This window comes from Equus quagga, chromosome 13 (assembly GCF_021613505.1).
Source record: "Equus quagga isolate Etosha38 chromosome 13, UCLA_HA_Equagga_1.0, whole genome shotgun sequence".
In the NCBI taxonomy this organism is placed as follows: Eukaryota; Metazoa; Chordata; class Mammalia; order Perissodactyla; family Equidae; genus Equus; species Equus quagga.
This window is the reverse complement of record NC_060279.1, coordinates 61,246,723-61,270,849: the sequence shown is the minus strand read 5'-3', so window position 1 is coordinate 61,270,849 and position 24,127 is coordinate 61,246,723. Positions and strand designations below refer to the sequence as shown.

At 43.2% G+C, this 24,127-nt stretch overlaps 1 protein-coding gene across 2 annotated transcripts in view; it reads left to right on the top strand.

Moving 5' to 3' along the window:
• Positions 1-6: 6 nt before the first annotated feature.
• Positions 7-24,127, top strand: part of CMTM4 (CKLF like MARVEL transmembrane domain containing 4) — a 58,609-nt gene continuing 34,488 nt past the window's right edge. For both annotated transcript variants that reach the window (XM_046681995.1, XM_046681994.1), the window contains exon 1: positions 7-285. In XM_046681995.1, coding sequence (XP_046537951.1) covers positions 100-285 — 186 coding nt within the window. In that variant the 5' untranslated portion in view covers positions 7-99. The remainder of the gene's footprint in view (positions 286-24,127) is intronic.

The following is a 24,127-nucleotide window of genomic DNA, read 5'->3' as shown; positions in this document are numbered from 1 at the left end:
AGTCGGGCGGCGGTGGCGGCGATGCGGCGGCCCCGCTGAGCCCGCCAGCTCCGGGCGCCGGGGGCCGGCCGCGCGAGGCGGCCCGGGCCGGGCGGCAGCATGCGGGGCGGCGAGGAGCTGGACGGCTTCGAGGGCGAGGCCTCGAGCACCTCCATGATCTCGGGCGCCAGCAGCCCGTACCAGCCCACCACCGAGCCGGTGAGCCAGCGCCGCGGGCTGGCCGGCCTGCGCTGCGACCCCGACTACCTGCGTGGCGCGCTCGGCTGCCTCAAGGTCGCCCAAGTGGTAGGTGCTGGGCGGGGCCCCAGGTGCCGGCGGGCGGCCTAGCCGCGCGCCTTCCCTCCCCGCTCCCGCTTCGGGGGCGCAGGCCTGGCCGGCCTCCGTCGCGCACCCGCTTCCCGCGCCAGACCCCCGCGCCTCGCGCCCCCTCTCCCTCGCGGGTCCCCAGGCCGCCCTCCCGCCTCCCCCTGGGGACCTTGCTCTCTGCAGCCCTGCCGCCTCAGGTGTGCACCTCCCACCTGGACACCTGCCCTGGGGCCTACCTGTCCACTCCCGCCTTCGCCATCGCGAGTCTGTTTCATTATTGGGCTTGGTGGTCCGCGGAGCCCGGCGCGGGGGTCATGCTGTCCCCAGGGTACCTCTGGTCATGGCAACTTGTGGCAGATTTTCGGGCCCGCACAGGCTCCATCCTCCCGTCGGTCCTTGTCTGTCTCTGCTTTCAGCACTGGTCACTGTGGTTTGGTTTCCTCCCTGGCGCCTGGCAGAGTGCTGGCATATGGTAGACGTTCAATAAATGTTTGTTGAACGGAGGCATGTAGCCTAGGTGCAGTGGGGAAGCTCAGATCTGGCCAAAAAGCCTCCAATTTATACTGCAGAGGCTTGATTCCTCTTAACCTAGAAGACAGAACCAGCATCCCTGAATCCTCCTCAGCACGGTGCTGGCATTGCCCAATTGGTACCCAGAGTTAAATCACTCTGGGAGGGCAGCCAGTTTTGGAGGTAACAGAAACAGAGAACTTTCTGTTGGGCTTGTCTATAGTAGAGCTCATTTCTCAGAATTCTTATTTTTAGTTTCCAGGGTGTTCAGGACAGGGGCCTGTCAGCTCTGCCCCTCTTTTGTGGTTTCGTAACAGGCCACTCTGGGCAGTTGCTTAGCTCTGTTGTGGACGGGGCATGCTCCAGTTCAGAAAAAACTGTGTCCGGATATTCGCTGTCACAGGTAGGCCTTCCTCTGAGGCCTGGCAGCAAAACTTTATAGACTTCTCGGCCAGAGAAGCCATTTGCACCGAGCTGCAGTGTATGTGCATTCTGTTTCTTCCAAGCATTGGGCTGCTTGCGCTTACTTGAGTACATAGGTAAACATTCCTTGGGAATAATATAATATGTGGACGCTTTAAATAAAGGTCTCAGTGTTTGTAAATTGCAGAATCATAGACTCTTTTATCTCTCTCTTGGGTGAAAGGCTTGTTCTGCTGATTGCCAGAGGGTATTTTTGAAGGGCTCTAAAGAAAGACAAATGGTGCAGGTTCTCCCTCTCTGGAATTTTAAACTGACCTTATCTGGTAAACTGGAATGTTCTCAGAGGTACATTGGTTCTGTAGTTAGGTATTGCTATTAGCAGAGAATGGAAGAGGTGGGGGAGGTGGATGACTGCTTTTTAAAAGAGGCAGCCTAGCCAATGTTTGCAGACGGCACAGATAATCAGAAATGAATAAGAAAGAGCAGGGCATGAACTTGGACCCAGGGGGAATAGAGGCCCTGGTGAAGTACCTTGTTTTGTTTACTCTGTGGACTTTTGAAAGTAAATAGAACTTGCTCACTCAGAGGATCTGGTAAAAGAATTGAAAGCCAGTAGTTTGTATAAAATGTTAATTATTACGTCATTGCTGGCACTTTGTCACCTAAGGCCAGAAATGGAAGCCAGTGGTATTTATCATTGCCTTCTGGTAAGGTGCTGTTTTGTTATAGAGTTTTACTTTTCATCTGGAAGAACTTTGGGGCCCAGCCCCTAAAATCTTGTCTAACTCTGCTATTTGTCTAATTTCCAGAATTTAAACAGGAAGAGATAATGCTTGGGTGAGTGAAGGAAAGGGACCTACTTGAAGGGTATGGATGGCAACTCGAAACAGCCTTCCATGTACTTGGCTTTTCAGCCATGATAAAAATCGGGGTGTTTATGGGGGAAAAAACCCCACAAAACTCCAAGAAATTGGACTCTATACAAGAAGTCGTTAAGATATTTCTGACATGTTACAAAGCTCAGGATCCCATCAAGAAATATGGAAAATATAAGTTCTAATTCTTATGTTATTAGATAATATAATTCTTATAGTAGAACTTATATTATGGTTGACTTATGGTTTTTGAGAAAATTTTGACTTTTTTCATTTCAGTTTTGGTAGACATTTTTGGTGGCCTGTGGCTGGCCTGTGATAACCTGTAGGTCCTTGCTGCTTCAAGTGTTGTCCGTTGAACAGCGGCCTTGCCAGCACCTGAGAGCTTGGTAGAACCATGGAGGCCTCACCTCAGGCCTTTTGAATCATAATCTGCATTTTTAACAAGATTCCAGGTGATTTATTTGCACATTAAAGTTCTAGACTTGCATTTCTATCAGTTTAATATTAAAACCTCATATAGGTGCTAGCAGTCACTTCTCTATCAGAACCATTAAGAGTCCACCTCAAGGCTAAGGTTTTTCTGTAAAATGAGCCGGTACCTCCATCAGAGGATTAAGAGAATGAGGTAATATGTAGAAATTAGCACCTAGCTTATTAGGTACTTAGTGTGTAATAAAGATTAGCTATCACTGTTGCTAATTAATATTTCCTGTTTCTAAAGAAACTTGGCGAAAATTCCACCCCTAAACTATAATTATACATTTGAATTAAAGACAGTTTACTTCCTAGTGATTTAAAAGTTAAATTGATATTTTAAATGGCATATTATTTGATAGTAAAACTAACCTGAAATATTATGAAAATTAATCAGTGCATTTTCATACGTTATATCTTTTGAAAATAAAACTCATACATCTCTCTTAGTTGGGGAGAATGTCTCCTGTGGTTCTATCAAACAATAAAAATGTACTCTTGGTGGAAGGAGAGTTGGTTTAAACTACTGATTTGAGTTACCTTCTTCCTTAGGGTGCCGATCCTGTGAGAGGTTATTGTTTTTTAGCTCCCAGACATCATTTAATGAAGTAGTTAATGGAGACCTTTTGCTGTTCCTTATTGTTTTGTTGCATCAACCTGGCTGAAAGCAGAGTTTTGCTCTTGGGATGGGGGAGGGGATGTCATGATTTAAGGGCAGTGTCAGAAGAGGACAGGCCCTGGATTGGACAAGACTTTCTGAACAATGACAACAACAGGCATCGTTTAGTGAGTGCTTACTCTACTGTTGTCACCCCCATTTTATGAATGAGAAAATTGAGGCACAGAGATGTGACTTGTTCACGGTCACCTGGCTGGTGTGTGGTGGAGCTTGGGTTTGAACCTAGGCAGTCTAGTGTCAGGGTGTGCTCTTTACTACCTCCTGAACACATCATTTGGAGTTGTTCCACATAGTGGAGCTGGAGACCTTGAGTCCAAGGACATTTTTGTGGTCTTTGGGCAGCCTGGCGACCTTTTGGGTGACTTTTACTGCTGAAGTGATAGACTGACAAGAGCTTTGATTTCTCAGTGGCCTTGTGCGGTTCCTAGGTGTGCAGCTAGTGTGTGGTGGCCTGCTCCTCTCCCAAGGGACCTGCCCACTTCCCTTCCCAGGGAGGAGGTGGGCCTTCTCAAAAGTGCCAGGAACAGGGGGCCAGCCCAGTGGCACTGCACTTAAGTTTGCACGTTCTGCTTTGGCAGCCTGGGGTTCGCCGGTTCAGATCCCGAGTGCGGACCTACACACTGCTTGTCAAGCCACGCTGTGGCAGGCGTCCCATGTATAAAGCAGAGGAAGATGGGCACAGATGTTAGCTCAGGGCCAGTCTTCCTCAGCAAAAAGAGGAGGATTGGCGGGGCTGGCCCCGTGGCCGAGTTGTTAAGTTCTCGCGCTCCGCTGCAGGAGGCCCAGTGTTTTGTCAGTTCGAATCCTGGGCGCGGACATGGCACCACTCATCAAACCACGCTGAGGCAGCGTCCCACATGCCACAACTAGAAGGACCCACAACGAAGAATATATAACTATGTACCGGGGGGCTTTGGGAAGAAAAAGGAAAAAAATAAAATCTTTAAAAAAAAAAAAAAAAAAGAGGAGGATTGGCGGCGAATGTTAGCTCAGGTCTAATCTTCCTCAAAAATAGATAAATAAATTAAAAAAAATTTTTTTAAAGTGCTAAGAACAGAAGCAGCATTTCAGTTCCCAAAAGAACCCTAGGGAGGTCTTTTGCTTCAGATCCCTTTCTTGAGCGCCTCCCATGCCTGATTGACCTTTGGACATTGCCTTGCATTTATTTATTTAGAAATTTTTATAAGAAAGTTGGGTAGTAGATATTTAAATTCAAATTGTAGTTCCTCTGATTTCCTTGAAATCTCTTAACCCCATCATGTCTTGGCTTCCTCAACAGTAGAATGTGGGTGATAATGACTGAGCATTTTAGGAATTGTAAGAATTAAAGGGTTAATGTGTGATAGGTGCTATCTGAGGTAACTCAATGATAGATGTGAATATTTGCATTCAGGGTTGGGTAATATATCTCTGATTTGCTGGAAACCTTGTCAGTTTTTCATCTCAAGCCAGTCGGCACAGCGTCATGTCTCTGTTCTCCTCCGGAGTGTGCTGGGGCGGGGCGGGGCCGGGCATGGAGCTGATGGCAGGTGAGATAGTAGGTTTCACTGCGTTGAATTCTCAGGTCTACCTGAAAGTGCCTCCTTATAAAACAGTCTCATTTTCCCTTAGGAAGATTATTGTTATCTTTGGAAGTTGTCTTCCTGGTCAAGAACTTGGAATTAAATAAATTCTAGCAGAAAAGCAAAGATAAAACCCCTCATAAGTTGTTATGATGATTAAAAATTGTAAAATTATCCACAACCTCAGAAAAGTGTCTAGTACACGTCTGTTTTACAAAAACAGACAAAGACAGTTCGAGAAAAGACTATTAGCAATCATCTTCATGAACACAGACACAGAAATCCTCAACTAGATACTAGGGAATCAAATCCAGCAGTATTAGGTAAAAAGAATAGTACACCACAACCAGTTAAGATTTATCCCGGGAACGAAAGACTCGTTCAGTTTTCCAAAATCAATAGGTGTAATCCACCATATTAACAGCTTAAAGAAGGAAAAAACACGTGATTCTGTCAATGGATGCAGGAAAAACATTTGATGAAATTTAACGTTCATTCATGATAAATGCTGCCAGCAAACTAGGAAGAGAAGGGAACTTCCTCACCCAAAAAAGGGCATCTACCGAGTCTTCAGCTGACATACTTAGTGGTGAAAGAATGAATGCTTTCCCCCTAAGATGGGGAACAAGGCAATGATGTCTACTCTGACCACTCATATTCAGCATCCTGCTGAAAGTGCTGACCAGCGCAAGGAAAATGAATAGAAGGCATACAGATCGGAAAGAAAGAACAACTGTCCCTGTTTGCAGATGGCATGATCATCTCTGTAGACGATCCCATGGGGATCTGTAAAAAAGCTCCTAGGAGTAATAAGTGAGTTAGGTTGCAGGATACAAGGTCAACTCAGAAAAATGAATCAAATTTCTATATCCTAGCAATAAATCATCAGAAACTGAATTTTTTTAAAAAAGCAACCTATATCAGTTACAATAGCTCTGAAAAGAATGAAATACTTAGTTCTAAATCTAACAAAACATACAGGATCTGCACGCTGAAAACTACAAAACACCAAAGAAGGAAATCAAAGACAACCTAAGTAAGTGGACAGACGTATTGTGTTTGTGGATTGGAAGTCTCAATATAGTTATTAAAATATCAGTTCTCCACAAACTGACCTATAGGTTTGAGATAATCTCAAAATCCCAGCAAGATTCTTTAGTTAGAGACAAGCTGATTCTAAAATTTATATGGAAAGTCAGGTTATCCAGGCAAAGCGATGGTGAAGGATGGTGAAAAAGTGTTCAGGGCACAGGGAACAACATAACATGAATTCACTTTTGTTGAGGGGTGTGTGTGCGCGTGTGTGCATGTTGCGAGTGGGACGGGGACAAGTTCCAAGAGTGTGGACTTTATGTCTCTTGTCACCATGAGACTTTTGGCCAGTTGCTTGTTCACTTTAGGCCACATGCTGGTCTCCTCACTTATAAATTGGGGCTGATGACAGCCCTGCCTGCACTGATGAGCTTTCCATACAAAGTCCTTAGCAAAGTCTGTCTCACGTACAACGTCGTACCAGCGTGTTGGCACTATAGAATATCACCGCAGTGGTGCAGACTGGGAACTGGGTGCCCGGGGGCCAGGCTGGAAGGGAGACTTATTTTTCACTGTATGAGTTTCATGCTTTTTGAATCGTATGCCACATGCAAATATCTTCTCTTCAGAAATTACTAAAACATTAGCTGTTATTAGCTCTAGCTTAGTATAGATTAGACTTAAAGCTAATATACTGACCATAATCTTTAACCTTTTATTGCTCTCCTTACTTTGTAATTTGGAGGCCCTCGGGGAGAATGATTTCGATAATACAGACCTCTTGAGGAAACTCGAAGCTTAATTTTTTTTCAAAACATTTCCCTGTACGAAAACAAGCATTCCACGCGATAGCAGATGCTTAATTTATTTGTTGATACTAATGGCAAAATTTCTTCCATTTGGAAGGAATTACCCTCATTTCATTAATTAAAACGTTGTATGGGGATGTAATGTACCATAGCATGGTGACTATAGTTAATAATCCTGTATTGCATATTTGAAAGTTGCTAAGAGAGTAGATCTTAAAAACTCTTATCACAAGAAAAAATTTTGTAATTACATATGGTGACGGATATTAACTAGACTTATTGTGATGATCATTTTGCAGTATATACAAGTATTGAATCATATTGTACACCTGAAACTAATATAATGTCATATGACAGTTATACCTCAATAAGAAAACATTGCAACATTAAAGGAAATTAGGGAAAAAAATCTTAGTGTGATGGACACAAATGAAAAGATCTTTGGAATTTTCCCCTCCAAAGGCTGCACAAGATCATGGTTTCCAATTTTTTGCTATTGGGAAGAATGCTTCAGTAAATGTCCTGCATTCTTCCTTTGAATTTTTATTATTTTTTTTGTTGAATTTCAAGGAGTGCTTTTACTAGATCAAAGGGCAATATGATTAGATTTCTGAACATTTAAAAAATTGTGGACTTGGTGGGCATTTCTGCCTCTGGCGTTGCCTGAAGGTCTCAGTTTACCCCAAGTCTCCAGTGTGCTTACCCACAAGTATTTACCAGTGGCAAACGGTGAGCTTAGTAAGACCCTCTGGCTCCTCCTGGATCACAGGGCCAAATTAATTCCTTCCTGACAGCCCTAGAGAACCTTTGTTCTTAATTAGAAAGTGGTAAGGGGCCGGCCCCATGGCGCAGCGGTTAAGTGCGCACATTCTGCTCCTGAGGCTCGGGGTTCACCAGGTTCAGATCCTTGGTGTGGACATGGCACCACTTGGCACCCCACGCTGTGGCAGGCGTCCCACATATAAAGTAGAGGAAGATGGGCACGGATGTGAGCTCAGGGCCAGTCTTCCTCAGCAAAAAGAGGAGGCTAGGCAGCAGATGTTAGCTCAGGGCTAATCTTCCTCAAAAAAAAAAAAAAAGAAAGAATGTGGTAAGAGCCTTTCTCAGGTCATGGCACCTCAGAGGACACTTAGAGGAGGTGAGACAAGAGTGTATGTGCCCTGCCAGGTCCACGACACTTCTCGCTCCTGGTAGAATGGATGCCACCTGGGTGCTCCAGAGAGGCTTGTTTTCTTTCTAGCGGTAGGGAGTTCTGCATGTACCTGATCCACTCCATTAAGGGCTGAGGTCTTAGAGCAGCCAAGGCTGATTATTTTCCTTGATGGTCCTGTTCGCTCCCTGAGCAGTTGAAATAACCTGGATATACCAGCATTCTGGCCTTCAACCCACAGCTGCTATCACTGCCTCTTTATCATTATTCCTGGAAGTAGCCTCAGATCCTTTTGTAGGATGATGTCAGATTTCTTTGGAAAATCAAGTTGTTTGTTAGAGAATAGGGCAATGGTCAAAGGCCTGTGACTGTGATCAGAGATGCTAAATTTTCCCGGACAGTCCCAGTTTCCTGTGCTGTCTCATCAGACTATGTATAAGTACATTCTAAGTTTAAAAAAAACATTATTTTACTTCAAATTATGAAATATTCCAAGCATTGAAATTCTGGCAATTCGTATAACAGGTATTCGTGTACTGACGGTGTGTCCTGGTATCTTTGTTTGGAAAATAAGATTATTCCTGGGGACAGGCTGTGTGTGCAAGAGATATAAAAAGTAGGGTGAGATGAGCTGGGATTTGGATGCATTAGCAAGGTGGGAGATCAGAGGGCCCAGAGGGAGGAATGGTAGTCTGGAAGAGGTAGAGAACCAGAGATCCAGAGAGCAAGGCAGTCCTGGCCAAGGGGACAGCTTCAGCATCTCATGTGGTGGTGAAGAGCCAAGTTAAACTTTCTTTTCTTTTTCTTTTTTTTTTTTGAGGAAGATTAGCCCTGAGCTAACATCTGCTGCCAATCCTCTTTTTGCTGAGGAAGGCTGGCCCTGAGCTAACGTCCTTGCCCATCTTCCTCTACTTTATATGTGGGACGCCTACCACAGCGTGGCTTGCCAAGAGGTGCCATGTCCGCACCCGGGATCCGAACCGGCGGAACCCCGGCCACCGAGAATCAGAATGTGTGCACTTAACTGCTGTGCCACCGGGCCGGCCCCAAGGCAAGTTAACCTTTCAGAGGGTCGGTTCAGAGTGGTCCAGGTCTGGGAGCAGGCTTGCTGCTGGCTAAAGAGGGGATAGATGAGTGGAAAGGCACAGAGTTCAGAAAGCGACACCTCCTTCGGGAGAAGATCTTGCTTTTTCAGTATTTGGAAACCATTTTATTTTTAAGCAGTTTAACTTCTTGATGGGGAGGATTTTTGTGTGAAAACTTCTCGCTTAAAGGGGAGCCCAGCCCTCCTCTGAGCACCTCTCATGTGTGGCCTTGTCTTTTCCCATAATAAAATGATGAGGTCTGCCGCTAGTTTTCAGAGGGGGGTCCCCTGGGAGCCCTAGAGTTTATTAACGTAGAAACGGGTGATTGAGAGTCAGACTGAGGGGCTGGGTACTAATTATATTTCAAAAAGTCTAATATCACTGCATTAAACAGAATAAGGCCAGTTTCTTCTTTGACTAGAATTTTATGGCAATGATTATTTTGTGTTGATCAGAAGCTTCGATTAACGTTTTGAATAACATGTTCCTGCCTCAGGGTCTTTGCATTTGAGGTTTATTCTTCCATCCTCTGCCCCGCCCGCCCTTCCCAGAAATGCCCACTTGGCTGTGTCGTCAGAACGGCTGTTGTGTTCTGCTCAGAGACCTTCCCTGACCACCCTTTGTGAAGTGTGACGCCCCCAACCGTCTCCACTCTTTGTCCCCCTAACCCCACTTTACTTTTCCTCATAGCGTTTACCCCCCCAGCTGCAGTATCAGCTTGGTGAGAGCTGAGGTGTTGGGTGTGCGTTCCCTGCTGTATCGGCACACAGCAAGGCGCGCATAAACAGCTGAATGTACCAATCTGTTTAATAAAAGAAAAAAATAATGGATTATTACTTAACATAGTTTGTAAGGTCAAATTATTTGAAAACCTGAGATCCACAAGGGAAAGATAATATATATTTATATATTTATAAATAAATAAACTTATAAACTTCTAGACTCTGTTCTAAGTGGAAAATATTGGGGAGAAAGTATGGACATAAAATGCCATTGTGATTATTTTTTATTTTACTGCGTTTTTAAAAGTGTGTGTATTGCTACTAGGAAACAGAAGCTTTTGCTTAGGAGACAGATTTTTGTAAAGCGGGGGGAGAACCATAAGAGGCTTTGCCAAGCTTTTTCTTTGAAAAGTGTAAAATGAAAACCGGGGATTCTGTAATTATTATTGAAGTTGTCTGCTTTCTGATTAACCTGTTGGGAGAGAGGGTCGCACAGGATCTGCCCAGCCACTATTTTGAGAACCACTAGAGTAGACACTTAACGTGTAGAGAATAAGGCCCAACTGGGATTGAGGTTGAGGGTCCTGGTGGTGGTTTTTATAAAGCTCTCTGCTTAAAATAAAAGAAGAGCCGTTCAACGAGGCCTGAGAAGGGAGACCTCGATCTTCCGGAGGCTGAGAGGGCTGTAGGAAGTACTGTAATCCAGAATTTTGTCTCTGAACATTTCAAATGCTTGGTTAAATTTGGGAATTAAATGGGTTAATAAACACTTAAAATGTTCAGAATTTAATCAAATGTGGATAGTTTTGGATGGTTTCTTTCCTGCCACTATGATTTGAGGACTGACGCAGTGGAAGCCTTCATTTTTGTGGTTTCCCGTTTATTCCAGCACAGCTATGAAAAACAGTTTAAGGCTAAAAGATTTTTGTGCCAATGGAAAAAAAAAAAAAAAACAAAAAACCACCCCAGGAACAATGGCTCTTCCAGCGGTGGTTGCTTCTTTAGCTTGTCTACTCTCTCTCAACCATTTTTGGTCCAAACCCTTTACATGTGTATAATTTGAGATTGAGTTGGCTAAATAACTTCAGAGTCAGATCAAGATCAGTAGCTAGATGTTGGTGAAAGTTCTAACACATTCTTCCGCTTTAAAAAAATCGATACTTTATATATGTTTGAATGCCGAGGCTGGCCAGTACTATTAGACATACATAAATAGGACAAAAATGCTTGCCTCCAAGAGGTTCACAGTCCATTTGGGGGGTGAGGGTTTGGTATGGGGCAGAGAAAGTACACAAACCGTTCTCCAGTAGAGGCTGGGGACAGTGGGCTTGGCAAGGAAGCCCTCTTGGGAAATGGGCACCTTCACATGTGAGAGCTGAACGGCTGGTGCCTGGCATAAGGTGTGGCGTGTCTTGTGGAGCAGGAATATACCAGATGCTGGGAGTTGAGGGCAAGCCCAGGAAAGGAGTGGTAAGCAGGTGAACCAGGTGTGGTTTACCAGGCAAAAGTATGGGAGGGGGAGGGCATGGGGAGCCATGAGGACCCAGATTAGAAAGGGCCTGATTTGTTAGGCTAATGAATGTGGATTTTCTGAAAGAGATGGGGAACAGAGCTGTGGCTGTTGAGCAGTTGAAATGTGGCTAGGAGGAGTTGAGATGTGCATAAGTATAAAATACATGCTGGATTTTAAAAGTGTAATTGGGGAAAAAAAAGTAAAATATCTCAATTTTTTTTATATTGATTACATGTTCAAATGATAAATAAATAAAATATACTATTAAAATTGACTCCACCTGTTTTTACTTTAAAAACCATGGCTATTAGAAAATTTAAAATTACCTGTGTGGCTCACATATTGCTGTGGGATGTCACTGGGTTAGAGAGTGTGAGGAATGGCTCTGAAGAGGCTGAGATGATAGTAGCAAGGCCTCGTAAGAGACTGAGTAGTTCAGGTGAGAAATGAGGACTCAGCTGGTCTTTCGGCACCGGGGGTAGAAAGGACATGACAAATGGGAGTTAAGAGGTGGAAATTTAGTTGGTGCTAAAGGATAATTTTTAAAAGATAAAATCATGACTTGCTGTATTTATTATATTCCTTGTTTTTATTTTACATTACATTAAATTCATTTCTCAATAAAAAAAACAAACAAACCCTGAAGCTAACATTGCGCATGTGCTAGACGGCTAAGTGTTTTACATGTGTTGTCTCATTGATGCTCACAGCAATCCTGTGAGGCAGGCTCTTTACAGATGAGGAAACAGAGGCTTATTGAGATCTGTAACTCACTCAAGGTCCCCACCGTTGGCCCCCGGGGAGCTATGCAGCCTACCTTCAGAGACCACATCTGGAATCCCTGTGTGTGTCTGTTTCTGCAGCCATCAGGCAGATTATGAGCGTTTTTCCAACATCACTTGTCTTTCCCATCTACAGGGACTTAGTCCATTTCTATTTCCCTTCTCCTGCTGGCACCATTCCTGGTGGGTCCACCAGCCTTGAGAGCCCTTCTGGTTTCCAGGTCTTGCACATTACATGGGTCACATCTGTCAGAGTTGAGAGAGGTGATAGTTTCCTTACAGAGGGAGGCCCCTCAGCCCTTCTCTTCTAGCTGTTTGGATTATCAATGAAATTTAAGAATGGCAGAGATCAGAGCCAATGAAAGTCCTGAAGAAGTTGGAGACCATGTTAGCTGGTGGAGGAGGGGTTGAGAGGTAAAAATTGAGACTTGATTATCATCCTGTTTGCTCGAGCCAGCTGACTTCAGAGTATTTGGGGGAGGAAGAATTACTGGCCCCTGGAACCGTTTTTCCCTTCTTAGAGAAGCTGATACAGAGTCTTGGCACCCTTCTGGACTTTAACTTGTTTGTCAGTACTAAAGGATAATTTTTAAAAGATAAAATCATGACTCTTATACAAATATAAAAGATTTTATGAGTTAATGAGGGAACTAGTAAGATACTACATCTTGTTCAAAGGAAAATTCAAAGAGTAGATACATACACACACACCCCCCCACCCCCACCAATAAATGAAGTTCAAGTAGATGCAACTCTGGCTTTGAGCAGAATCTGTTGTCCCTCTGCCGGACAGTTCATTTGCCTGTCTGCAGAAGGAATCATTTGCGTTGCTGTTAGTTATATACAACTTAACAGAGTTACAAAATATCTCAGACAATGAAAGGCACAAATCTCAGGGTCAGGTAACTTGGAAAGTTATGTTCTAATAAATCCTATTGTTCCGTTGAAGATCTTCAGTGATCTTTTTGGTCCATTTCAAAATCTTTCACAATTTATCCTGAGATGGGAGATTTATGGGGAGGGGCCTGAATGGGCTGGATTTTTAATCCACCCCTTGCATGTTAGAACATCCCAGTTTCTTTCGTCCCTTTCTCTCCGTTTCCTCTGCTTCTCCAGCCTGATGGGTGATCCTTGCGCTGCTGGGTTGCTGGAGGAGCTTCCTTTATGGCCTCCTGCACCCTACTCTAGATTTCCCTGTTGTTGTTTTTCTTGTTTTTCCCTCGTCACTTTTCTTCACAAAAATAGATCTTGATCACCTCCACTTAGGTCCATGCTCTAGGCCTCAGCCTGGCCTTTAGGGACCTGAGTCAGGCCAGGGTGGTGAGGAGCACAGGTACGAGGGTTACCTGCCACCATAGGGTTGGTGTGGGGTTGAATGAAAAGTGCCTCGCGTGGAGCCTGGCCGTGAAAGCACTCGGTGAACACCAGCTGTTCTCCTTAATGCCAATGGGTCCCACCTCATCCAGCCAGGTTCTGGTCCACTCACTCCCATTCGTGTTGTCTCCACGTAAACCTGTCACCTCAGCCTGGCTGGAAGCGCCTTGTTCACCACAATAACATGTGGCTGCTGCAAGGCTGTCCCAGCCCTTTGCCCAGCCAGAAGATACCCCAGGAGTCAGTGGGCTGGCGTGAGGCAGGGTCCCCTATCCTTTTTCCCCACCCTCTTCCTCCTAGCCCTCCCGTGCCCATCCTCGTGGGTTGTTCTTTGTTCTGATTGATGTTCTGTGTCCTGTGATGTCCTATGATAGAGCACCAGCTTGCATTACATATATACACCCCTCGCTCTCTGGCTCTGAACGGATTTGGATATACCTGCAGTCTATTGTAGTAAGGTTATAAGCACCTGCAAGGCAGAGACACAGTTTTCTCCTGTTTAGTGTTCCCAGTATGAACACTCGGCTGCCTGGTACGCGCTCACCCACTCATCCAGGTTCAGTTTGATGTATTGGTTTGGGACAAGTTCCAAATCCAGGAAGAAAAGAAGAACAGCTAATTCCTGTTGAAGGCGTGTCTTAGTCTGTCGTAACAAAACACTGTGGAGTGGGTGGCTTAAACAACACATAGTTATTTCTCATAGTTCTGGAGGCTGGTCCAAGAGCAAGATGCCTGCAAGGTAGGTGTCCTTCTGAGGCCTCTTCTCTTGGCTTGTAGGCGACCATCATCTTGCTGGGTGCTCAGTGACCTCTTCTTTGTGCGTGCATCGAGAGAGAGAAGGATCTCTCTCTTCTTATAAGGGCACTAATCCCGTGAGGGCTCCATCCTCATGACTTTATCCAACCCGAATTACCTACCAAAGGCCCCATCTCCAAGTACCATCACATTAGAAGTTAGGGCTTCATCATATGAATTCGAGGGGGATACAATTCAGTCCATAGCGAGGTGAGAGCATGGTATAAATCAATAATGGTGGTTCGAGATGGCTCAAAACATCATGAAACTCACTCAGAATTTTAGACTGGATGGAGCCATCCCTTTGTGCCCCTCCTTTGTTTTATGGGTGAGGAATCTGACCCCTAGAGAAGTTGTGACTTCCCTGTGGCCGCCCAGTTGGTTGGCGGCCCCGGAACCTGAGCCTCAGGCTGGCGTGACTCAGCTGCTGCGACGGGGCGATAGTTTGATTCCGTACTGTGAAGCCAGATGTGGGACTGCTCTGTGAATTCTGATAATCTTCTTCTTTTTGTTTTTTTAAAGGTTGGCATCTGAGCCAACATCTGTTGCCAATCTTTTCTTCTTCTTCTTCTTCTTCTCCCCAAAGCCCCCAAGTACATATTGTATATTCTAGTTGTAGGTCCTTCTAGTTGTGGCATGTGGGATGCCGCCTCAGCATGGCTTGATGAGCCGTGCCATGTCCGTGTCCAGGATCTGACCCAGCAAAACCGTGAGCTGCCGAAGTGGAGTGCATAAACTCAATCACTCAGTGGCCACAGGGCCGGCCCCTCTGATGATCATCTTATTCTTTATGTGATGATGGGGAGAGGCACATGCATAGTAAGTACCCTCAGGCGTTTTTTTTAGGATAGTAGATGTAGGAAAGACTGTACATGAGAAATTAAGTCTTTGCCTGTGATGTTCTGTTTAAAATGCAGGTATTTAACCAGCCCAGGCAAATTGCCCAGTGAAGGTACTGGGCTGGGCAGCTGACTTGGGAGCCCCAAAGTTTGGATTGTAACAAAACTCCGATGTTGGTAGATATAAAATTGCCTTTTACTTCCTTAATTTCTCTGATAATAAATTGAGATCAGGATAATTTGCCAGCAAATTGGTGTGTATTTTTTTACAGTATGGTTTTGGAGCTGAAACTGGGAGAACAGACCAGCGCTTGTCGCAGGTGAATACATCCACGTGGCTCTTTGCCTGGTCCTGAAACGCGTGATGGTGGTGGAGGTGTGATGAGAGTGTTACTGGTGTTGTGGTGCTCGAGGGTGGTTTTGGTGAGGTAGCTGGGGAGACACTGCACACGCCTCACCGTCACTGGATGCTTTGGAAAAGCTTCAGCTATTGGTCTGGGACTTGAGGGGCCCGGGGGCTGCCACACTAGGTAGGTGAGAGCAGCCCACAAAGAATGACGAATTGCCAGGTTGAGGGAAGCCTGGGAGAGCCCAGCAGGGCCTGTAATGGGTCCTTTGTGTCTAGCTCCATGGAGTCTGTAGGAAACCAGCAGTTCTTTTTTTTTAAATTTCTTTAAATGGACTATGAAATCTACCATTGTGTCTCTGACCAGATCAATATAAATGAAAACAAAGTTAAAATTTTTTTTTAAAAATCTGCCTGTTTATAACAGTAACCTTCTTACTACTTAACGCACAGATCATCAAGACCTGCCAAATGCAGGATTTAGCCAGATTAGTTCAGCAATATTATTGTCATAGAGGAACAAAGAAAGTCCTTGACATCCTGCTCTAAATCTCTGTTGTCCAAGGCTGCTTTGTACAGTTGGGCAGGTTGCACATTGCGCAGTGGATTTAGCTGAGATGGTGGGGGAGGCTGAGGTCCAGCCTGCGTGCTCTGCTTGCCAAGGCACATGCCCTGGCACTGGGCAGCGTCCACTGCAAGGAAGGGTTGTCTGTTCCCAATTCATCAGCCCAGAGTGAGTGCCATTTTTTTTTTTCTGGAAAAGATTCACCCTGAACTAACATCTGTGCCAGTCTTCCTGTATTTTATTTGTGGGTCGCCGCCACAGCATGGCTGCCAACAGGTGCTGTAGGTCTGCGCCTGGGAACTGAACCTGGGCCGCCAAAGCAGAGCGCACCAAACTTAACCACTAGGCCACAGGGCCAGCCCTGGGGCTGCCATTTGTAATTTGCTAACCTCTTGCTAAACCAAGCTTCCACCCAGCTTGGGATCTGTTTCTAACTGTTACAAAGGTGCTTTATGGAGCTGCTTATGTCTTGATTATTCAATCGGAAAACTTATTTTAGAGACGTGGCTTAGCTGTTATATTAAGCTAGATAGCAGAGTGTATTTTTAAATAAGACCAACTGAAGCAAAAATGTAAACTTGAAATTTAGTTTCCCAGATGTAGTATTTTGAACAGATTTATTTTGAATTAATAAGCATGTGCAGGGCTTGCCAGCGTTTTTTGTGGTCGTCTGTGAGGTATGTAGATCATGATGTATTCAGTACAACATGACTGAATGAATACAGATAAAAAGGTAGCTTGCTAGCTTTTGACGAAAGCTCCCATGTTGATGAAATTAAAAACTTTCAGTCCCTCTCAGAACCTAAATTATCATTAGAACATCTGTCAAACAGTTGGTGACGGGTGATGGGTAGTAGAGGTTGGTGCGGATATCCTGGTACAACTTCTGCTCTGGGGGTTCCTGTGGGTGTGGGGGTGTGTGCAGAGGGGCCTCGCTGACCGGGTGGGCAGCTCCCGGGGCCGAGCCCATCCCTGCAGCGTTGGTCCGCTCTGAGTTGCCAGGAATAGACGCATGGGTTCCTTTGGGTTCACTGCAGGACCAGGTAAACCAGGCCTTGGAGGGAACCCTGGGTGGGCCAAGCCGCTGGGCCTCCTGAATCTTGGGGTTTTACTTGAGTCAGTTCTTCAGTCACCGGGACTTGGCTTGTTTCTTTGTAGCTGCCTGGTCAAGGGCGGCTTGTGGCTCCTGGGTCACAAAGGGCCCATGTCCTCCCCTCATAGACTGGACTGTGACCTCATCACATCTGCAAGAGGACTGTGCTCTGCCCAGCTCCGTGCTGGCCCCTTCTAGCCTGAGGCCAGCCAAGTGCTTCGTCCCCTGCCAGCTGGGCCTGCTTATGGCTGGGGATCTGTCCATGGGGCTTATCTGCCAGGGGCTCCTGAGCACTGACTGCCTTGGTCTGAGCACTCTGGCTGGCGGGGCCCAGGGGCCATGGGCCCACTGTGGGGGTAGCATATGGCACTGTGTCTGTCTCAGGTAGCCAAGGACTGGCTGCTGTCGACCTGCAAGAATCCCGGGAGCAAGTCTTGTCAAGGGCCTGAGTCAGGGTTGAAAACCATGGCAAAGGAAAGTAGTTTTCTTAATAAAATGTGAACCCTCTGCTTGGTTGCTTCCAAGAAGAGAAAACTGGCTGAGGAAAATACTGTTTTAGAGTAAGTAGACTGCAGAGAGGAGCATGTAAAAAGCATCGCTGCCTAACTTGTTTGCAGTGGGAAACACAATCTCTTGCTGTAAGGGATGCCGTGTTAAGAGGCCCTATGGAAGAAACCACATTTCACTGTTAAGTAGCTGCACAAAAGTGCAGGACAGCTTTCAGACTCTGCAATGTGTACACTTAGGTATTTTCTGTAAATGATAGCATAACCCGAAAAGCAACTCTTAAAGGTCAGAGGAATGATGAAAGAACGCGCAGGCAAAGTTGCAGGCATTGCATCTTATGATAGGGATATATTTATACATATTATAAATATATTCCGAGAGATGATTTAAAATGTTGATCCCAGGTCTGTCTGCTCTCTCTGACACTAACTTGCTGACTGCCTTTGAATTCAGAGAACCTCTGATTGGCCTGATTACCACTCTCTCTATTTGGGTGGAGCTTTACCAGCCAGGCCAAATTAGAGGTGCCTGGCCAGCCAGGGGTTGGCTGCCCCTGGGTCAGGTGCCCAGTCCCCTTATGTACCCAGGGCCCTGAGCATGACACCCCTGTGCAAGGAACAGCCTGGGGTCACTTCCTTTAGGGGCGGGGAAGACAAGGGAGAGGAAAGGGACGGAACAGTTAGCTCTAGGAGCATCCGTGAGCGTACTGATCTTTCCATGAAGCAACTGTTACTGTCTCCATCACAAGCCTTTGCTTCAGCTCCACCCTTTCCTTCACACCTCTTCCAGATTTCCTGGTCTCCCCCTCGGTCCACTCCTCTGCCTCTGTTTCATGTCAGGAGCCATTCTTCCTCTTCACCACCACTCACTTCCTTCTATCCAAATACCTTTGCCACTTGCCTGTTCCTTCCCCGCTCTTTTCAGAGACGCCAGAGAAGTTACCACATCTCTTGAGAAGCTCATTCCATGCTTCTGTTCTTCATTCTTAAGCCACACACCTGGTAAAGTGTCTTTTGGGAATCTGGTACTCTATGAGCCTTACGAAGCTCCCTTATGTCAGGAGTACAGAGTGTAAGTCACACGTAAATTGATCTGTAATAGAAACATCACATTTTTAACTGGAATGCTATTTTTCAAAATGGGAAACACTTACTTTCTGATTACAGAAGTATTCGTGTCTGTTGTTTCAGAAAAATTAGACTACTATAGAAAAATGAAGAAAAAAGTAAAAATCATTCTCTAGCTCATAAGCTAGAGAGGACTTGCATTAACGATTTAGTTGTATATTGTTTTAGACTTTGTTCCTGTGTGTGCATACTTGTAAAAATGGAACATTATATATACTCTTCTATAACTTATTTTTGATTATGGCATGGAGTGTTTTTTTGGAGTTGTAAATATAGACTTACATTACATTAAAATCTAATTACATTGGATTTTAAGAAGCTTTTATGGAAGTTCAGGATCCATACAGAAAAGTGCACAAATCTTAAGTACACAGCTAATGTCTGGACGTTATGCCCCATTAGGCTTTAGGCGCTCTCTGGTTGGCCTCGTCCAGTAGACTGTCTTGCTTTTGTTTTGGTTGCCATTTTGGAAGTTGATCTGTTTCTTTTCTTCAGTTATTTTTGTTTTGTTTCATGATTGAGTGGCAAAATTGAAGGCTTTTTTCCCGACATTTTGAATCTGGAAGAAACAGCATTTAAAAGCTGATTTAGAGTTTGTCATATCACAGTTTTGAACTAAACGACCAACAAAAAAATCTAATAAGGGAGTACACACCATTTTCATTCTGAGAGCATAAAAAACTGACAGAAGCTATGAGGTTTGGGCACATGTCCACATGCTCTATTTTTCAAATTAAAATACTGTAATACTGACTTTTTCTGGTGTACAGTTCTGTAAGTTTTAACACATATATACGTTCATGTAACCACTACCACAATTAGGATACAGAACAGTTTCATCAACCCACAAAACCTTCTCATTCTCCTCTGTAGTCACACCCAACCCCTGACAACCACTCATCTGTTCCCCATCACTAGAGTTTTGTCTTTTCCAGAATGTCATATAAATGGAATCAGAGTATGTAACTTTTTGAGACTACCTTTCATTCAGTGTAATGCATCTGAGATTCATTCATGTTGTGTTTTATCAATAGTTCATTCCTTTTTAATGCTGAGTAGTTTTCCATTGTAGGTATGTACCACAATTTCTTTATTCGTTTACCTGTTGAAGGACATTTGGATTGTTTACAATTTATGGTTATTATGAATGGAGCTACTATGAACATTGATGTACAGTTTTTGTTTGAACATAGTTTTTTATTTCACTGGGGTCAATACCTAGGAGTAGAATTGCTGAATCATATGGTAAGTGTAAGTTTAACTATATAAGAGACTGCTGAACAATTTTCTGGAGTGGCTGTACCATTTTGCATTCTCACCAGCAGTTTATGAGAGTTCTAGTTGCTCTGCCTCCTGGCCAGCACTTGGTACTGTCTTTTTTTTTTTAAAAGCCAATGTAATAGGTGTGTAGTGGCATCTAATAGTGGTTTTAATTTGCAGTTCTCTAAACAGCTTGTTTGCCATCTCTATATTCTCTTTGGTGAGGAATCCGTTTGAGTCCTTTGGCCATTTTTTATTGGACGTTTGTTTTCTTAGTGAATTTTGAGAATTCTTTATATACTTTGGATATAAGACCTTTGTCAGATTTATGACTCGCAAATATTTTAACTCAGTATGTGTTGTCTCTTTTTATTCTCTTAATGTCTTTTGCAGAACAAGTTTTTAGTTTTGATGAAGTTCAGTTTATCAAATTTTTCCTCATGGATTGTGCCTTTGATGTCATATCTAAGAACTAATCTGAGGTCATGAAGATTTTTTCTCATGTTTTCTTCTAAGAATTAAAGTTTTGTGTTTTATATTTAGGTCTATGATCCCTTGTGAGTTAGTTTATATACAAGGTGAAAACTTTTTTTTAAAGATTTTATTTTTCCTTTTTTCTCCCCAAAGCCCCCGGTACATAGTTGTATATTTTAGTTGTGCGTCCTTCTAGTTGTGGCATGTGGGACGCCGCCTCAATGTGGCCTGACGAGCAGTGCCACGTCTGTGCCCAGGATCTGAACCGGTGAAACCCTGGGCCACCGAAGCGGAACGCGCGAACTTAACCACTCGGCCACGGGGCCGGCCCCACAAGGTGAAAACATTAGGTCAAGGTTCACATATTTGCCTAATGGTGTCTAGTTGTTCCAACACTATTTGTTGAAAGAGACTATCCTTTCTCCATTGAATTGCTTTTCCACCTTTGTCAAAAGTCAACAGACCTTATTTGTGTGTATCTGTTTTGGGGCTCTCTATTCTGTTCCGTTGATCTATGTGTCCATCCTTTCATTAATATTACAGTGTCTTGGTTACTGTAGCTTTATAGTAATTCTTAAATCAAGTAGTGTGAATCCTCCAACTTAGTTCTTTTTCAAAATTGTTTGGACCATTGTCGTTTCTTTGATTTTCCATATAAATTTTAGAGTCAGCTTGTCTTTATCTATAAAAAAATCTTGCTGCCAGCAAATTAGGAAGAGAAGGGAACTTCCTCAACCTCCCAAAAAGGGCATCTACCAAAAATCTTCAGCTGACATACTTAGTGGTGAAAGAATGAATGCTTTCTCCCTAAGATGGGCAACAAGGCAATGATGTAGACAGCATCCTGCTGTCTTGCCAGTGCAAGAAAAATAAATAGAAGGCACACAGATTGGAAAGAAGGAACAACTGTCCCTATTTGCAGATGACATGATTGTCTATGTAGACAATCCCATTTTTTTTTTTTTTGATAGTAGCCATCCTAATGGGTGTAAGGTGATATCTCCTTGTGGTTTTGATTTGCATTTCCTGAATGATTAGTGATGTTGAGCATCTTTTCATGTGCTTGTTGACCATTTGTATATCTTTGGAGAAATACGTCAGTTCAAGTGCTTTGCCTGTTATTTATCTGATTGTTTTTTGTTAGTGTAGGAGTTCTTTATATATTCTGGATATTAACTCCTGATCAGATGTATGATTTGCAAATATTTTCTGTTATTGCACAGGTTGTCTTTTCACTCTGTTGATTGTGTCTTTTGATGTACAGAAGTTTTAAATTTTGTATATTTCAATTTATCTATTTTTACTTTTGTTTCCTGTGCTTTTGGTATCATATCAAGAAATCGTTGACAAATCCAGTGTCATGAAGCTTTTCCCCTATGTTTTCTTCTAAGAGTTTTATTGTTTTAAGTCTTAAGTTCAGGTCTTTGATCCATCAGTACTTCTATATTCTTGCTGATTTTATGTCTACTAGTTCTATCGGTTATGGAGAAAGGAGTGTTGAAGTCTCCAACTACATTTGTCCATTTCTTCTTTCAGTTTGGTCAGTTTTTGCTTCATGTATTTTAAGGCTCTATTATTCGTTGTATACTCATTTAGTATTATTATATCTTCTTAGTGAATTGCATCTTTTTTTTTTTTGTAATGTACCTTTTTATCCCTGGTAATTTTCTATGCTCTGAAGTCTCCTTTGTCTGATATTAGTTTAGCTACTCCAGCTTTCTCTGACTGATATTTGTATAGTGTATCTTTCCCCATCATTTTTGTTCTAACCTACCTATATCATTACATTTGGAGTGAGTTTCTTACAGACAGCATATAGTTGAGTCTGATTTTTTAAAATCCATTCTGACAATTTCCTTCTTTTAATTGGTGTGTGTTTAGACCATTTACATTTAATGTTGTCATTAAATGTTATCATTAAATGTTGGATTTAGGCCTACCATTTTATGATTTATTTCCTGTTGTTCACTCTGTGTTTTGTTCCTCTGTTTTCCCTTTCCTCTATTCTTTGGGTTATTTCAATATTTGTTAGTATTCCCATTGTAATTGATTTACTAAGTTTTGACTATATCTCTTTATATAGAGTTTTTAAATGTTTGGTCTAGGAATTACTTTACACATAATTAACATTAATGTTTTGCAGTCTAATTATAATTAGTATTTTACTATTTTAGGTAAAATATAGAAACAGTAATACCACATAGGTCTATTTACCTCTTTACCCTCCTCTCTTGTTTTATTTGTCATATACATTGAAACTCCATCAGACAATGTTATAAATTTTGCTCTCAACCGTCATGCACATTTTAAAGAACTTAAGAAAAGAAGAATTGTCTATTGTATTTACCCAGATTTTTACCATTTCTGTTGCTCTTCTTTTGTTCCTGATGTTCCATGTTTCCTTTTGGTATCATTTCCATTTCGTCTGAAGTTTTGAAATTTTCGCCTTTCACTTAGAAGCAGGTCTGCTGTCTATGAATTCTCTTAATTTTCTTTTATCTGAGAATGTCTTTATTTCACCTTTATTCCTGAAGGGTAGTTTTGGTGGCTATAGAATTCTGGGTTGTCAGTTTGTTTTTCAGCACTTTAAAAATGTTATTCCACTTCTTTCTGGCCTCCGTGGTTTCTGATGATAAATCTGCATCATTCGATTCATTGTGTTGCTATATATAATGCATCATTTTTCTCTGGCTTCTTTTAGGACTTTTTCTTGCTTAGTTTTCAGCAGTTTGATTATGATGCATCTGGGTATAGATTTGTTTGATTTTTTTCTGTTTGGGATTTGCTGAGCTTCTTAAATATTTAAATTTATGTCTTTTGCCAAATATGGGAAGTTGACTGCCATTATTTCTTCAGATACTTTTTTCTGTTCCACATTCTTTCTCCTCTGCTGTTGGGACTCTGTAATCACACAAATAGTAGGCCTTTTGGTATTATCCTATAGGTCCCCGAGGTTCTGTTCCTTTTTTCCCCTCTTGTTGTTCAGATGTGGTCATTTCTGTTGATTTATCTCCGGGTTCACTGATTCTTTTCCTCTGTCAGCTCCATTCTGCTATTGAGCCCATCCAATGCGTTTTTCATTTTGGATGTTGTGTTTTATAGTTCTAAATTTTCCATTTGGTTCTTTATATCTTCAGTTTCTTTGGTGAGACTTTCTGTCTTTCCATTCATTTCAAAAGTGTTCATCCTTTTTTCTTGGACTATTTTTATCATAGCTGCTTTGCAATCTGATAACTGCAACAACTGTGTCCTCTCCACATTGGCATCTACTGATTGTCCATTTCCATGTGAATTGAGATTTTCCTACTTCTCTGTATGCCAAGTAATTTTGGATTATATCCTGGACATTTGCTTATTGTGTTTTGAGACTCTGGTCTTGTTTAAATCCTGTGAAGAATGTTGATTTTTGTTTTGTTTTGTTTTAGAAGGCGGGCAACATGATTGGATGCAGGCAGCAAGTGACCAGCCTTCTGTGGGTTGAGGATTCAATGCCACTTGTTTCAAAACCTTTGCAGTGCTGTTTGGATCTTTTGTCCGTGTATGCCACCCAGCGGCCAGCTTGCGCTGGGACCTGCGTGGTGACCTGTCCCACAGTTCACTTGTCATGGTCTTACGGTCAGAGGCACGCATGCACAGCTTGGGGGGAGCCCTGAGTTAATAAACAACCATATGGATTCATTTTCCCTTTCTGCTGTCTCCTTGTTACTTTCCAGTTTTCTGGAACTCCCTCGTCAGGTCTCTGTCCAGAAAGTTGGCACTTTAGTTATTACTGTCTACTTCCCACAACTGTGCCCATGTCCGAGGCCAAACGTTGGGAAGATG